The sequence below is a fragment of the Myotis davidii genome, unplaced genomic scaffold (genome assembly GCF_000327345.1).
Source record: "Myotis davidii unplaced genomic scaffold, ASM32734v1 scaffold415, whole genome shotgun sequence".
NCBI classification, from domain to species: domain Eukaryota; kingdom Metazoa; phylum Chordata; class Mammalia; order Chiroptera; family Vespertilionidae; genus Myotis; species Myotis davidii.
The window spans coordinates 6,738,221-6,753,670 of record NW_006287951.1 but is presented as its reverse complement, the minus strand read 5'-3'; the positions used below and the strand labels follow the sequence as shown (position 1 = coordinate 6,753,670).

Sequence of the window (15,450 nt, the reverse complement as noted above, 5' to 3'; positions counted from 1 at the left end):
TGCCTCGAGGCTGGTGCTCCCTCTGGGGCATTGCTGTGGGAGGCCTCCTTCTGGGAATCCCTGCAAATGTGTCCGGGACGCACCTTCCATCCTGCTTGTTCCTGGAGAGCTGGGAGGGAACACATGGTTTTCGGGACAATTGATGGCAGAAATCTAGTCTTCTCAGGCAAGGCCTGAGTGAGGTCCCTCCCACCCAACAGGTGGATTCTCACCTTTAAACCCACAGGGGGGCTGGGCTGGTCCTGGAAAAAGTTGACTCTCATTTTATTAAAAAAATATTTTTATTGATTTCAGAGAGGAAGGGAGAGGGAAAGAGAGATAGAAACATCAATGATGAGAGAGAATCATTGATTGGCTGCCTCCTACACGCCTCACAATGGGGATTGATCCTGCAACCCGGGCATGTGCCCTGACCGGGAATTGAACCATGACCTCCTGGTTCATAGGTTGATGCCCAACCCCTGAGATTCACTGACTGGGTTTGGCTCTTATTTTCATTAAAACCATAACCATTCACTTTTGTCTGTACAGGACCTGCAGCTTCTTTTAAACTGGGAAACAAATGCTAGTTCAGGACACTGATTGTCTGACCCTTGGACGCTAGTGTGCCTTTGGTTACTGTCGGGGGGGGGCATTGGTGGGCACTAAAGGCTCTACTGACATGAGGCAACAATGTCACAGGACCTGTCACAGGATCTTGGTGGGCACAGGAGCAGTGTGCCCCTCCTCCAGTGTCTCTTTGCCCAGTGTCACCTGGCAGACTCCATTCACCATCCCTGTCACTGGGGCATTGCCCTGAGAGCCTTTCTCCCCTCCCCCAGAGCAGTGTGGGGCCTCCTGCTCCCTCCAGGAGCCGCTCTGCCCTGCCTGCTGTGGCCCTTCCACACAGCTCTGCGCCCGAGGGCGGACCAGCACCCCTGCATCTCGCTGTCCCTCATCAGCACAGTGCCTGCTATTTGGTACTTAAAGTGCTGCTGAGGAAGGAGGCCCAGTCTGAAACCAATCAAGAGTGAAGGAAAAACAAAATGTGGGTGGCAAAAAGCCCCCCATTTCATTTAGTCCACAAAGAGGATTTGAGGGACGGGGATATCCGCTGGCCCGTCTACCTCCCACCTCAGCTCCTGCTGCCTTTCAGCTTCCCTCTCAGTTCTCCGTGAGATGGGGAGTGCCATGCAGGCAGGCAGAACCCTTGTCATCCTGCCCTCCAAGGTCACTATCTCATCAACCACTCTGCCTCAGTTTCCCCATCAGTAAAATGCAGATAATGACAGTGCCTACCTCCCAGGGGCTTTGTGAGAATTAAATGAGCGAATACATGTAAAATGTTTGGGATAGTGCCTGGAACAAGGTTATGTTTTAACTATTACTATTATAACTAGAGGCCCGGTGCATGAAAATTGTGCAGGGGGAGAGGGGTTCCTTCAGCCCAGCCTGTACCCTCTCCAATCTGGGAGCTCTCAGGGGATGTCCTACTGCCGGGTTAGGCCCACTCCCTGTGGTTCTCTGCTCTCTGCAGGGCTTGCCTGCTCGCCTGGTCACTGTGGCGACCCCCAAGCAGACCCTGCTGTCTGCTTTCTGCAGAGCCACTTGCTGGCTGGCTGCAGGCAGGACTGGAAGGACTGAAGGACTCCTGGGGCGGATCCGGCTACGCTGCCTGCCTGCCCTCCCCCTGCAGGGCTGAGGGGACTGGGCGCCGCCATCTTTTGTGACAGAGTGATGGTAAATTTGCGTTTTCCCTCTGTATTCAGGGCTGAGGGGACTGGGCGCCGCCATCTTCTGTGACAGAGTGATGGTAAATTTGCATTTTCCCTCTGTATCAGATAGGATGATTATTCACTTCCAGCTCAGTACCTTACATTTGCTCCTCATTAGCATAAACTCAAAACCTGTTTTTCATTGACCCCTATAATCTGGCCACAATCCCCATCCAGGCTTAGCACTGGCAGGAGAGGAAAAACACACCTGCTGTGCATCTCTCATTTCCTCTCACCCCAGAGCCTCCCTTCACTCTCGACATTCTGGTCACCACATGGGGGTGGGGTGCCCAGACCAACAATTCCCCACAACACCGGCTGGGAGTTCTGTTATTCACTTCAGTCCTGACTATCACCGGGAGTCAGCGGCAAATCCCATGGGTTGAGGGCTCAGTCCCACAAGAGTGCCCGCACTTCAGACCCCAAGCACAAGTCACAGGTTGTCGCCTCTATTTCTGATAGACTGGCTACAAATCAGGGTTTCTGCAACTTGTCCTGGGGTTTGAATAGCTCACAGAACCCAGAGAAACACATTTACCAGTTTGTTTGTTTGTTTGTTTATTTATTTAAAGTCGGGGTTCCTGAAACTTGTCCTGGGGTTTGAATAGCTCACAGAACCCAGAGAAACACATTTACCAGTTTATTTATTTATTTAATTCTCACCCCAGGATATTTTTCCATTGATTTTTAGAGAGAGTGGAAGGAAGGGACAGACAGAGAGAGTGAACCTGAGACCCTTCAGACCGAGGGCTGAAGCTCTCTACCACTGAGCCAAACTTGCTAGGGCTCGTTTACCAGTTTATGAAAAGATATAATAAAGGATACGAATGAACAGCCAGATGAAGGGAACCTAAGGCGATTTATGGGCAGGTCCATGGAGTTGGGGGCATTGCTCTCCCAGTACATGGATGTGTTTACCAGCCTGGAAGCATCTTGACCCCACTCAGTGCTGTTGGGGTTTGTGGAGGCTTCCCCATGTCGGCATGATCGGTTATGAACTCCATTCCCAGCCCCGCTCCCCTCTCTGGAGAATGGGGGTGGGGCTGAAAAGGCCAAGCTTCTAAGCATCCTGCCATCTTTCTCGGGACCAGCCCCGACCCAGGAGCCCACCCAGAGCTGCCTTATCAGGACAAAAGATGTTTCCAGTGCTCTGATCACGGAGGAATCGACAAGGGTTTCAGGAGCTCTGGGCCTGGAACTGGGGCCAGAGACCGATGTACATATGTATTTCGCACTCATGCACCTGACAGACGAGTCCAGTCTCTACGCCTTTATTTGTGCTGTTCTCCACCTAGCATGCCTACTTCTCGCCTCTCTGCTCCTGTACTTCTCTTCCATTTTCATGACCACAGGGATGTTCCACGCTTTCCGTGAAACCTGGCCTGGGCACCAGAGGCCCCATAGAGGTTGGACTTGATTTTCTCCCAGCGTTTCATGTGTGGAAGCTCATGGCGGGCAGAGCCTGCTCAGTTTGCTCCACGTGCCCAGGACCAGGCTGCCGCAGCACTTGGTCAGTTTTTATTGAGTGACTGTTGTTTGCTTTGGTGCTCAGAGAGAAACTTCCCAGGTCTGGCTTTCTGAAGAAGAAAGACGCCTTTTATTTTGATTTTCTTAGAAGGAAAAAAAAAATTAAAGAAATAAACCCTGGAATAGCTACAGTTTTATATAGAAAGCATTACTTCTGAGCTAAATGATTTTGTTTTTCCTGAAGGGAAATTTAGAAATTGTAGCTCCTAGTGGAGTTAGAGGGATGGAAATGAAGTCACGCACAGATTCACAGCAGCTGACGAACTCTGTTTTGAACCCTTATTTTTCCTACTTCTACAGCTTGCTATAAAAAATTCACCCGTCCGGGCCCGGTTCAGTGTTGCAGTAACATGTGTCTCTTGGGCTTCTCAGCAAATTGCACCTTTTCTTAGATGCAGTCAATGATTTGCTTTGGAATGTATTCGCTTTTCTGAGAACTCCTATACCACCTGATTCTTCTGGTCGTTTGCTGCAAAGAAACCCTTTGATTTCCAACCAAAATGGCCTCACAGATCATTTGGAGACTTGGGTGACAGGGAAATGGCCCCCTTCACCCCTTCCATCATGTCAAGCCGTCCCTTCCCCCATCCTATCTCCTGTGGTAGATAGTGAAGTATTCTCTCAGAACCACACCTCTTTGATCTTCTCGTCCTTCCAGCCTCAAGGCAGGTCCCTATTGGTTCAGGAACTTTTCTCTGAGCTCTGAATGGATGACATGATTCAGAGGCAGTGAATGTGGAATGAATGCATGTGCATCTGTGTGGTGCTTGTGTGTAAACCAGTGTGCGTCTGCTGACGTGCCCTGTGAGTCTGAGTGTGTGTGGCATAGCTGAGTATGGATGCTGGGTGCTGGTGGTGGCTTTAACCAGGAAGACATGGCAGTGGGCAGACACAGGGATGCTGTGTGTAGGAGAACCCCTACCCCCTTGGTGTTCATTACCTCTTTGCTCCCTGTGATACACGTTATTTGTTTGGGAGTGGGGCACCTGTTGAAATGATAACAGTTTAAACATCAACATGTCCCCACATAACCTGTTTCTCACTCACCATGTCTCCCTCTCTATGTTTTGAGAGTTATGGGTCACAACTCAAATCAATGAGCCTTTTTTCAGTACCTATTGTACCCAGTTCTCCATTCATTCCTGCCGCCTGGTCTTCTGCAAACTGTCCTCACGGCAGCCTTTCCTCTGGAACACACCTTACCCAGTTCCTGCCCATTCTTCAAAAGCTAACTGCACCTCCTATAGCCAGGAACCATCTCCCAACAATTTTGGCCACCGTCTCGTGGGTCCCAAATGCTTGCTGGCCTGGGAAAGGGCTGTGCCTCCGAATCGCCAAGGCTTTTAGAAAATACAAATGTCTTGCTTGGCCCCTGCACTGCATAATCTGATCAGTGGGTCTGGGGTGGGACCTGGGCATCTGCATTTTTAGAAGTTCCACAGAGGCAATTCCAGTGGGACGCATAGCTCCAGAGGCAAAGTGACATATCCAAATGCCCAAGTCCTTTCCAGTTGGCCCTGTGACTGTCTTGAGTTTAGGAAGCAGCCTAAAGACAGAACTAGCTTTGTGTCTCTCTAGGTTGCCCTGCAGAGCATAGCTGAGTTCAAGGCACTTGATGGCGTTAGTGAAGATGGCTGGGTCACGCCCACCCGTGACTCCTGAATTGGTGTCCCAGCCAGGCCTATCCTTTGAGATTTAGTCCTACATAATGACTGTGCTGATCATGAAATAACCCCGCCTCTCTGGACTCGGTCTGTGGTGCGGGAATGTGACTCTGCAGATGGCACCTGTCCCTTGCCAGCTGGCCCCGGGAGGCCCTGCTACTAGGAGGCACCAGAGGGAGCCTCGAAGGGGCAGAAGGGAAGTGCTCCTTTCTGTCTTGCTCACTCCTCTGGGCGGAGTCACTGCAGCAGTTTCTGGGCAGGTTAGCTGTTGCTGTCAGTTCCCAGCTTTTCCTCACACCCCCAGACCCGGCCTCCTGGGACTCCCTCATCCACCAGCGCCAGCCTGGCGTGGCTCCTGCTCAGAGATCTGGTCCCAGCTCAGCAGGGCTCTTCCTCTGGGCTTCCAGTTAGGGAATTCCCCCCCCTCCCCTCAGTCACCCAGTCCTGGGGTGACAGCGGCTCCCTGAAATTGCCACCTCTGTGCTAGCCCAGTGTCCCTTTTCTGTCCTCAGTCCCCCAATATCTGTTTAACCAACACCCACATTCAATTCTCTCTGTTAAGAGGACTGGTGTGGTTTCTGTGTTTCTGACCGAATCAGCGGCTTCTGTTTGATTCCATTCACTTGTCCCTCAAGCATCTTCATACTTTTAAAGGTTATTTTCTACGTTGCAACATGCTTTCACTTCCAGTACTCACTTGAATCTGACAACAATCGGAGAGGCAGGCAGGGCTAGGAGCATCATTCTCATTTTCTTAAAGATCGTCTGTAAAATATCTGATCAAACCACATCACTGTGTAGATGAAGATGCTGACACCCAGAGTGAGAGAGGGACTTGCTCCAGGTCTCCAGCAAGTTAGTGTCAAGTGAAGAGATAGTGTTAAAACCAGATCCTTGCCTCCCTTTTTATACCTCAGGAAGTATCCCAGGAGGGGGGACTCCATGTGTTTCATCACCTCAGCGACCAAATGATGTGCCGGGGTTTCTGTGCCGTTAAGGAATCCAATCTTGGGCTGGGGGAGGGCAAGTGCGGGGAGGGGATCACAAGGTATAGGTACACAATTATAAGATAAATAAGTCCTGGGATGTAATGTACTGCATGGGGACTACAGTTAATAATACTGTAGTGTGCGTTTTAGAGCTGCTAATAGAAATCTGAAGTCTTCATCATAAGAAAAAAATCCTGTAACTGTGTATGATGAGGTATGTGAACTCAACTTATTGTGGTGATCCTGTCACAATATATACATATAGCAAACCATTATGTTGGGCACATAAAACTAATACAACGGTATTTGTTAATTACAGTGTAATTTTTTAAAAAAGAATTCCATGTTGCATTTGGTAGAATGGCTTAACTGTTGGTTAAGGGGGCCTCTCAGCGAGTCCAGCTAGCTGTCGTGGTCCTTGCACTAAAGTTCACGTGTTCTCTAGAGAGGCAGGAGCAGGGTGCTGTGGCTTGCCTGGTTCTCGCCCTCCCGGTTGGCTCTGTGAGTTGGTGTGATCACTGTAATGCAACATTCATACCGTTCTATTTTTTTAGTATAATTTCATTTTGGTTTATCAGTAGTAAAATCCCTGCTGGCATGTCGTTTAATTTGCTCCCTGTGCTAATGCTAATTCTGAAGCCTTTTATGGAAATGATTATATGGTAATACCAAACCTGATGGTGGATTTGAGCCATCATTTACAGTAATGGGATCATAACGAAGCCCCCGGGGCAGTTCTTCTTGTAATGCTGTGGGGGACAGGGCAGGAATCTGCGTGGCTTCATTCCACATTACCAGAAGGTCCTCACTAGGGCCCTCCCTCAAGGAAAAGGCCTTTTCTGACTCTGATGCTGAGCCTCTGGACAAAAGAAAGGGTTGCAAAGCAGCAGTCCTCTGGGTGAAGGTAGGTGGCCTGGCCAGAGGGCAGCTGCCAGTGGGACAGCTCACGAACAGGATGGGATCAGAGGAAGTGGAGACCAGCGACTGCTATGCCTTTCTGCATTCACGCCCACGTCTGTGTAAACAGACACGTAGCAGGTGGGGCGTTCAGAGGAGGGTCAGTGTGTGTGCCTACCTCCTGGCACCAGGGCCTTTCACCCCCGTACCAACGTGCAATGTGATCCCCACTGAGCCTGGCACTGGGACAGAATAAATGAGACACCATCTTTGCTTGGGGACAAGGAGAGCTCCTGAGGACAGTGGGCAGGAATACCCGAAACCTGTCTCTTTAGGGGAAGGGGTGGCAGGAGGGACATGTCACCCCCACCTGGAGAGTAAGCCTGGGAGAAGTGGTTGAACAGGATCCGAAATGGGGTGTGCTCTAGAAAGAGGGTCATTCCAGGCAGATGGGGCCTTGACAGGCAAGAAACACTGGGGGCTCCCTAATTGTGTTGTCTCAGTGGGTAGAGCATCAGCCAGTGGACTGAAGGATCCCAGATTGGATTCTAGTCAAGGGCATGTACCTTGGTTGTGGGCTTGATCCCCAGTAGGGGGCATGCATGAGGCAGTTGATAGAATATTTTTTTTTAAAAAAGAAGCGCTAGGGGCTTCATATTGTCTGAAGGGCCAGGACAAGCTCAGCGAGACTGTAGCTGACGCGTGACTCTGCTGTGCTTTCGGGGCCTTGCTTCAAAACCCCACAGCGGAGCCTCGGACTAGGGCATTCCCTGCTCCTCCTTTGCTCTGGGGCCCAGAGGAGTAGAGCGGGAGGAGAGGGGGAGTTCTCAGTCTTAATGACTCAGTCAGACCTCAGGCCATGGATAAAAGTTATGGAAAGGCAAGTTCAGGCCCAATAATTTGGAAAAACATTCTAACAATGTGGCTGCTTAATATTGAAGTAGACTGCACGGTGAGGTAATGAGCTCCCTGCCCATCAGCGACTTGCCCACACACTGAAAGCTGGCTAGACTAGCGTTAGAATGCACAGCAGGGCCTGACTCACAGAGCGCCCTTTCACCACCCACAGCCTGGCAGAGCTGCAGACAAAACACCACAGAATTCTGGACTTAGGGCCACACCTGAGCCAATGGCGACATGGAGACTTGCTGACTGTTTTGTATCTTCGTGTCATAATAATGAACAAACAGCGAGGCATGTCATCAGGCATCCTTTTATTATTACAGAGAGGAAGGGAGAGGGATAGAGAGTTAGAAACATCAATGAGAGAGAAACATCGTTCAGCTGCCCCCTGCACACTCCCCACCGGTGAGAAAATACATATACGTATGTGTGTGTCTATATGTCTATTTTGTGGTGTGTCTCTGACCTTGCTGCCTGCTCTGTGGGGGGCTCAGAAGCGCTTCTGGAGGGCAGACTGGATATTCTTCAGCAGGCCCCACTTAGCTCGGTTCTTCCCATGCCCATCGGGTGTCTGCACCTGCAAGCAGAAGCCGAGAGCCGTGGCGTCAGCCACCGGGAAACCGCAGCTCCCCGGGGCTGGGCCCCTGCTGTGTGCCAGGTGCTACACATGTCCTTTCATTAACAACTCATGACAATCACATGAGGCAGGTGCCACTGACCCCATTTTATAGATGAAGAAACTGAGGCTCAGAAGGATTGGGTAGTTTTTCTAAAGTCTCACAACTAATTTGTGGTGGGATTGGGCTTTTACAGACTAGGTTACATGTTCTTTAAGGCACCTCCTGTGAAGGGGAGCTGATGACAGTGTTGGGGTTGTGAGCTCAGATGGGCTTCACCATAAACCAGCCCTCTTGGTCCTCCCCAGCCCCTGCAGTAGGGACAGAGGATAAACCAGAACTAGCATTGTATGGAAGCAGGTAAGATGCCCAGGAAGGCCAGGAGACCCTGATCTGTGGCTGAGTTCCATCCTGAAGGCAGCGAGCAGGGAGGGAGCAGCCCTGCAGAGACTCAGAGTGCCAGCAAGACCACTTTGTGCCCAAGTCAGACACAGGGTGGGGTGGGGGGAACTCCAGTACAGACAGAGAAGGAATTTGAGAGGATGGGTGGGGGCGGGGTGGCGCATTTCCTGAAGAAAGACCCAGAACAGCGCCAGTTTGACTATTGTTGGGTCTGAATTTTTACCTCCAAATCTGATGTAATTTAGGTCATCTGATGTACAGATTGTGGTAGGCAGAATAATGTCCCCTAAAGATGTCCCTGTCCCAGTCCCGGGAACATGTGACTGTATTATGTTACATGGCAAAGGGGAATTAAGTTGGTGCTCAGCTGGCCTTTAGGCAGGGAGATTATTCTGGATCATCAGGTGGGTCTGAGGCCAACGAGAACCGGAGAGATGGCAGGGTGAGGACTCATCCTGACGGTGCTGTCATTGAAAATGGAGGAAGGGGCCCTGAACCGAGGAATGTGGGGGATTGCTAAAAGCTGGAAAAGGCAAGAAAATGAATTTTCTCTTAGAGCCTCCGCCTCCAGAAGGAATACAGCCCTGATGACACCTTGATTTTACCCAAAAAGGCCCGTTTTGGATTTCTGATCTCCAGACTGTCAGATAATAAATGCATTTATGTTGTTTTAGCCACTAATTTGTTTCAGCAGCAACAGGAAACCAGTGCCTAGAGGGAAAGTTACCTTTGTCGTGGGGAGACTTCTTGGAAGTCTGCTGTGATTTGAAGTCAGAGGGAAACAGGCAAAGTAAGGAGACCATTTCCAGAAATGGGGATGGTGGTCAGCAGGTACATTGAGGATGAGAGGAAGAGCAGGAGGAGAAACTGAGGCCAAAAGGTAGAGGACTTGCCTACAAACAGATTTCTCCATTCCTTCAAAAATATCATTAGGGTTTTGGACGTTAGAGGCTCACAGCCGGGACTGCGGACCAAGGTGGTGAATAAGGCCGGCAGGGGGTCTGGCCTCACAGCACTTGCAGCCTGGCGGCGCTGGGGCTTGGGCCCAGGTACAGCAGCCCAAGTCCAATGTTCTTCCCAATGCACGTTCTCGCCTCTCAAAGAAACCAAAGTCTGGGTCTCGTTGCTGTTGGCTTAGATGACATTCTCCCAGAATGAGGTGCCAGGCCCCCAGGGCGGAGCCTGCCCTGCACCTGATTACGGTTCACGGGGGCAAAGCGCTCCTGCCTTGGAGGAGACCTAGCTTCCCACTCAATTCCTTTGAGTTACCTGAGCCAGACACCCCGTCTCTGTGAGCCTCAGTTTCCCTATCTGTAAAATGGAGGCTGTAACTCCCCACCTGCCAAGTAGTTCAGATGATCAGTGATCATGACTGTACAGCGTCTGACACAGCGTTGCCTCCAATAAATGGCACCTTTAAAAAGTATTAAAGTTAATTTTCATGCTTCACGTGCTACACTTCAAATAAAATCCCTTTAAAAAAATCAACAAGCCCCAGACTATGAAAATCAAATACAAAAGGTGCTATTTCACTTCCTTTACAAAAGTACATCTGATAGAAATATTGCATTTCAGAGAAGCAATGATTCCGCTGCCTCATTACATCATTTTAAATGAAACCTTTCAGGAATACCTGCACTGAACTGATGCCAAAGGAAAAATATTTCGATTTTATAGGAAAGAGCTGAAGTCATTACTTTTATGAAGCTTTATAAATGTCATTCAGACACACCATCTTATTTTCATTTGCCATTGAAGCCTTGACTTATGCAAATCATGACAAATGTTAAGGAAGCCAGTGTTCTCCTGGAATGCTAATACAATCAGAGAGAGGGAGGAAGAATTACTTCTGAAGGAAAAATCTATATTGTAGCTCTGTGACTCTGGTAAAAATGAAGCCTCCAGAAAACCTCATTAATTAGTGCTCTGCTCATTTAGAAACTGTGTTAAAAAGCAAAAGGATTGTGATGAGTTTTCTTCCCAGACACGGAGGGCAGATTAATCACATACACACCATTTCAGGGGGAGTGTTATTCCTGACTGATTGTGTAAGACACTTGGGAGCTTTCAGGCAGCTTTTGCTACTTTGTAATTATTAATTTTGTCTATCAATTTATTTCTTCACTCTTTAATTTAGACATCCATTCATATATCCATTTGTTTGCTCACATTTCACTCATGTATTCACTCAATAACCATTAAGAGCCTGCACTGTGCACAGTGCTGTGGTAAGCATTGTGGGAGAAAGAAAGATGAATCACACATGACTTCCATTCTCAAGGAGTTAAAGAGGGATGACAGACATCTACTTAAAGCCAACATACTTCAGTCTTCCAGCCCCATCTCTCTCCCTAGCATCTAAAAGTGACAGAGCAGCCCTGGTCGGTGTGACTCAGTTGGTTGAGCTTTGTCCCATGTCCCTGGTTTGATTCCCAGTCAGGGCACATGCCCGGATTGCAGGTTTGATCCTCAGTAGGGGGTATGCAGGAGGCAGTTGGTAGATGATTGATGTTTCTCTCCCTCTCCCCCCTCCCTCTTCCTCTCTCTTGAAAATCAACAGAAATATGTTTAAAAAAAAATGTCAGAGGATAACACTGACAAAAATTAGTAACAGTACTGAGTGCTCTTCATGGGCACATTTTGAGGAAATTTTTTTTTTAAATGAGAAAGCAGATGACATTAGATTGAAGGAAAAATCATGGTCAGAGGACATGCTGTGAAATGTGGTAGCAGCTGTGGGTGTTCCAGGCTCTGCAGAGAAGAGTAGCAACAAGAAGGGCTCTGGGGCAACCGACCAACACAGTGACTGGCTGGGGTGTGGCAGGAGGAACAGCCTTTCCTTCCCACTTCCTTCCCATGTGGGTGTCTGACCTCTGGGGGAGACGGACGGGGCCCATAGGGGTCTTGGGCTCCAGAAACAGACCATGATCCCAGGAGCTGGCTATCAGGAGGGAGTAGAGAGTCTCCCCTGTCCCCCTCCTTGAAGGAGGCCTGCTACTGGTAGACTCCTGTCCACACTCTACCTCCTGCTTCCTTTTATCACTAGAGGTAGCAACCCATCAGGTTCTCGTCTGCAAACAATGGACGAGAAAGAAAGGGAATGTCACCAGTCAGAGAGAGAGAGAGAGAGAGAGAGAGAGAGAGAGAGAGATTGAGACTGAGAGACAATGACCTTCTAGTTCCCTTGGATGTCATATGCATGCCCTGGCTAGAAGTGGTCTCATGAGACTCCTCTCTCTTTGTACTATTAATTTCCCTTTTTAGAATATGTTATTTTTCAATTCCAGTTGGCATGCAATATTATATTAGTTCCCATGTATACAGTAGAGTGGTTAGACAGTTACATAATTTACAAAGTGATCCCCCTGAGAATTCAAGTACCCACCTGGCACCATACATAGTTTTTACAATGTTATTGACTATGGTCCCTGGGCTGTATTTTACACCCCCGTGACTATTTTGTCACTACCACTTGGTACTTCTCAATCCCTTCCCCCTTTTCATGCAGTCCTCCAACTCCCCTCCCCTCTGGCAGACATCAGTTTGTTCTATTTATCTACATAAATTTCCCTTTTCAAAAGCTGAAATGGATGGACTTAATCTCTTTTTTTCTAAAAAATTCCTGATGAAAACATAATCTACTCAAACTGCAAAGAATACTGCCATTGTTGTACTGTAAGATAGCTCTGCACGGTCTTGGTATTTGTCTTCCTTTCCTCCTCTGAATATCCATAAAATTATACTCATGAATGTATGTCCCTGGGGCTCTATGGAAGAGCTAGCCTTGCATCACAAAGAGCGCAGGAATCGCCTGGCACCCTGTTTTGTGGTGTCCATCCTGACCCTTTCAGTGGCTTTCCTTGACTTTCAGCTAAGCAGCAAGTGAATTTTTTTTTTAGCATATCTGTATCCCAAATATACATATACTAAAAATATTTGTTGTTTGCCTGAGTTTCACTTTAATTGGGCATCCTGTATTTGTATTTGTTAAATCTGACACCTAATCCTTAGTTTCAGTCACCACCAGGGCTAACAGGTACCCCCCCCCCCTTTTTTTGTCCTTCTCACACCATGACTCTGTTTACTAGACTCTGAAGGCAAGGATTATGCCTTATTTTCCTCTGAATCTCTACAACCTAGCACAATGCCTAGCACAAATGTGTGTGTGTGTTTTTTTAATCAAACTGATTCTTAGGCCACATTCGCAAAGTTGGTTGAGGCCCTGAGTTAAGTTTTCTGGGATTAGAAGGGGCAGCCACTCTGTGGCATCATGATCATCCTAGCAGACCTGCCTGCATCCAGAGCTTACAGTGAAAATCTGTCTGAAAGGAGTGTGCACAGTACCTTGCAGATGTCACTCCATTGCCCAGGACCACTATCATTGATGGCTCTGACTTTAAACAGATACTCGGTGTTGGGGGTCAGGTTGTGCAGCTCCAGACTCTGCTGCGTTATGTCCCGAATTTGTCCACAGAGCTCTGTCCGCACATTGTTTGGAGGGGAAGAAATGACTTCATAGAATTCCATCTCAAAAGAGTCTACGTCTTCTGTCGGGCATGTCCAGTAAACCTATGGAGAAGTGAACATGTGGGTGTGGTCCTAGCACACGCCTTTCAGCTTTCTCTCCCATAAAGATTTGTGTTGTTGACTATCTGTGGGGGGAGTTTAAGCTGACCCCACCACCTCTAGCTGCTGACTTTGAGTTAGATCTTGTGCAACAGTAGTGAAAGGCTGTGTTATGAGGCCTGACTGAAGCTTGTGATGTGTTTCAAGAACAGAAAAATGCTCTTCTAAGTTCTGTTCCATGGAGGTGACCGTAGTCCTCCTAATACCACTAATCAGGTAACTACCATTTATTACACACCCATCATGCATCAGATTGTGCCAGACATTCTTAACTCATTTCATCCTCACAATCCCCTGGAAGGGAGGTTTTATTATCCCATTTTACAGTTGAGGCTCAGAAACCTTACTTTTAGCAAATTCCAAAGGAAGCACAGAATCCTACAAGATTAAAGGTGTATATATTCCAACCCTCTATTTTATATACCAAAAATACACAGAGTCCCACAGAGGTGAACTGACTTATTTAAGCAATGGAGGATATATGTTCATACTCAAATATTAATCCTTGGGAAGAGATATATTAACAAGTATCAATTGGCAGATTGTACCTGGCATGTAAATAGTCTGTAATAATTGTATTTTTAAATAGATATTACATCCTTTATGTTTTAATAAATGTTGTATTTATAAAATTAATTTATAATTACTCTTAAAACAAACAAACACACAGACATTTATTTTTCATAGTTCTGAAGGGTAAAAGTCCAAGATCTAGGCACCTACAGATTCAGTGTCTTGTGAGGGCCTATTTCCAGGGTCATAGACATCCTTTCTCTCCCTGTGTCCTCACATGGCAGAGGGGGTAAGAGAGTTCTTTGGAGTCTCTTCTTTTTTTATTTATAAATTTTTATTAAATTTATTGGGGTGACATTGATTAATAAAATTATACAGATCTCAGGTATACAATTCTACAGCACATCATCTGTATATTATATTGTGTTTCAAGAACAGAAAGATGCCAAAATGAAGTTTCCTTTCCATCACCATTTATTTTCTATCTCCCCCCGACCCCCTTTCTCTCTGGTAATCACCATACTATTGTCTGTGTCAATGAGGGTTTTTTTTATTCTTGCTTTTAAAACTTCATGAAAGTTATTTTTATGCTTATCAAAATAAATGTACTCACTGTGAAATACTTAGAAAATACAGAAAAGTTATAAGGGAAGAAAATAAATATTACACATAATCCCACAATTCAATTAATAATTATTATTTTTTCCAATTTTTGAATATATACAAACACAGAAATACATGTTATTTCTATTCTATTACTTTGATTCCTGCTTTATATCATTTATTATATATTTCCTTGCATCATTAAAAATTCAGTAATGCACCATTTTAATAACTGCCCCACAAATGATTTAGTCCTTCTATAGTTGAACATTTAGGTTGTTTCTAATGTTATCCTTTAATAAATAATGGTGCAATAAACATGTTTGGGCATGAATCTTGATCTGAATTTTTAATCATTTCCTTGGGAGGAATTTCTGAAACTAAAATTGAGTTTTATAAAAACTCCTTAGGATTTTTAAGATACATAACTCAAATTTTAAGAATACTTTCTATGCCAAAAGCCTAAAGGGGACTGTTAGTCAACCATCATTTGAGAGATTTCATCTTCTGCATTATTAAGCACTATGATTTCTGTGTGAATTCCATTCCATGATCTTAACATAGGGATCAAGGATATTTTCCCATCAAATACCACTCTCTTGACAGTCTATGACATGACTAGATTTTCCTGTGTAGGCTCCTTTTTTTAAACTTTAGAATTAAAAATATATCTATAATAATAAAAGCATAATATGCTAATTAGACCGGACAGCCAAATGACCTTCTGGACGTCTTTTCGGACAAAGCCATGGCAGCGGGGCCAAGGCAGAGGTGGTTAGGGATGATCAGGCAGGCAGGCAAGCAGTTAGGGGCGATCAGGCAGACAGGCAGAGTAGTTGGGGGCAGGCAAGACAGACAAGCAGGTGAGCGGTTAGGAGCCAGCTGTCCAAGATTGCGCGAGGGATGTCCAAAGGGTCCCCGATGGGAGAGGGGGCAGCATGGGCTGAGGGAAACA

At 46.9% G+C, this 15,450-nt stretch overlaps 1 protein-coding gene across 1 annotated transcript in view; it reads right to left on the bottom strand.

The window, feature by feature from the left end:
* Nucleotides 1–8,138: 8,138 nt before the first annotated feature.
* The window catches only part of TRIM42 (tripartite motif containing 42), an 18,557-nt gene continuing 11,245 nt past the window's right edge, over nucleotides 8,139–15,450 (bottom strand). The window contains exons 4-5 of the mRNA XM_006759832.1: nucleotides 13,098–13,322; nucleotides 8,139–8,311 (exon numbers count right to left, since the gene is read on the bottom strand). Coding sequence (XP_006759895.1) covers nucleotides 8,225–8,311; nucleotides 13,098–13,322 — 312 coding nt within the window. The 3' untranslated portion in view covers nucleotides 8,139–8,224. The remainder of the gene's footprint in view (nucleotides 8,312–13,097; nucleotides 13,323–15,450) is intronic.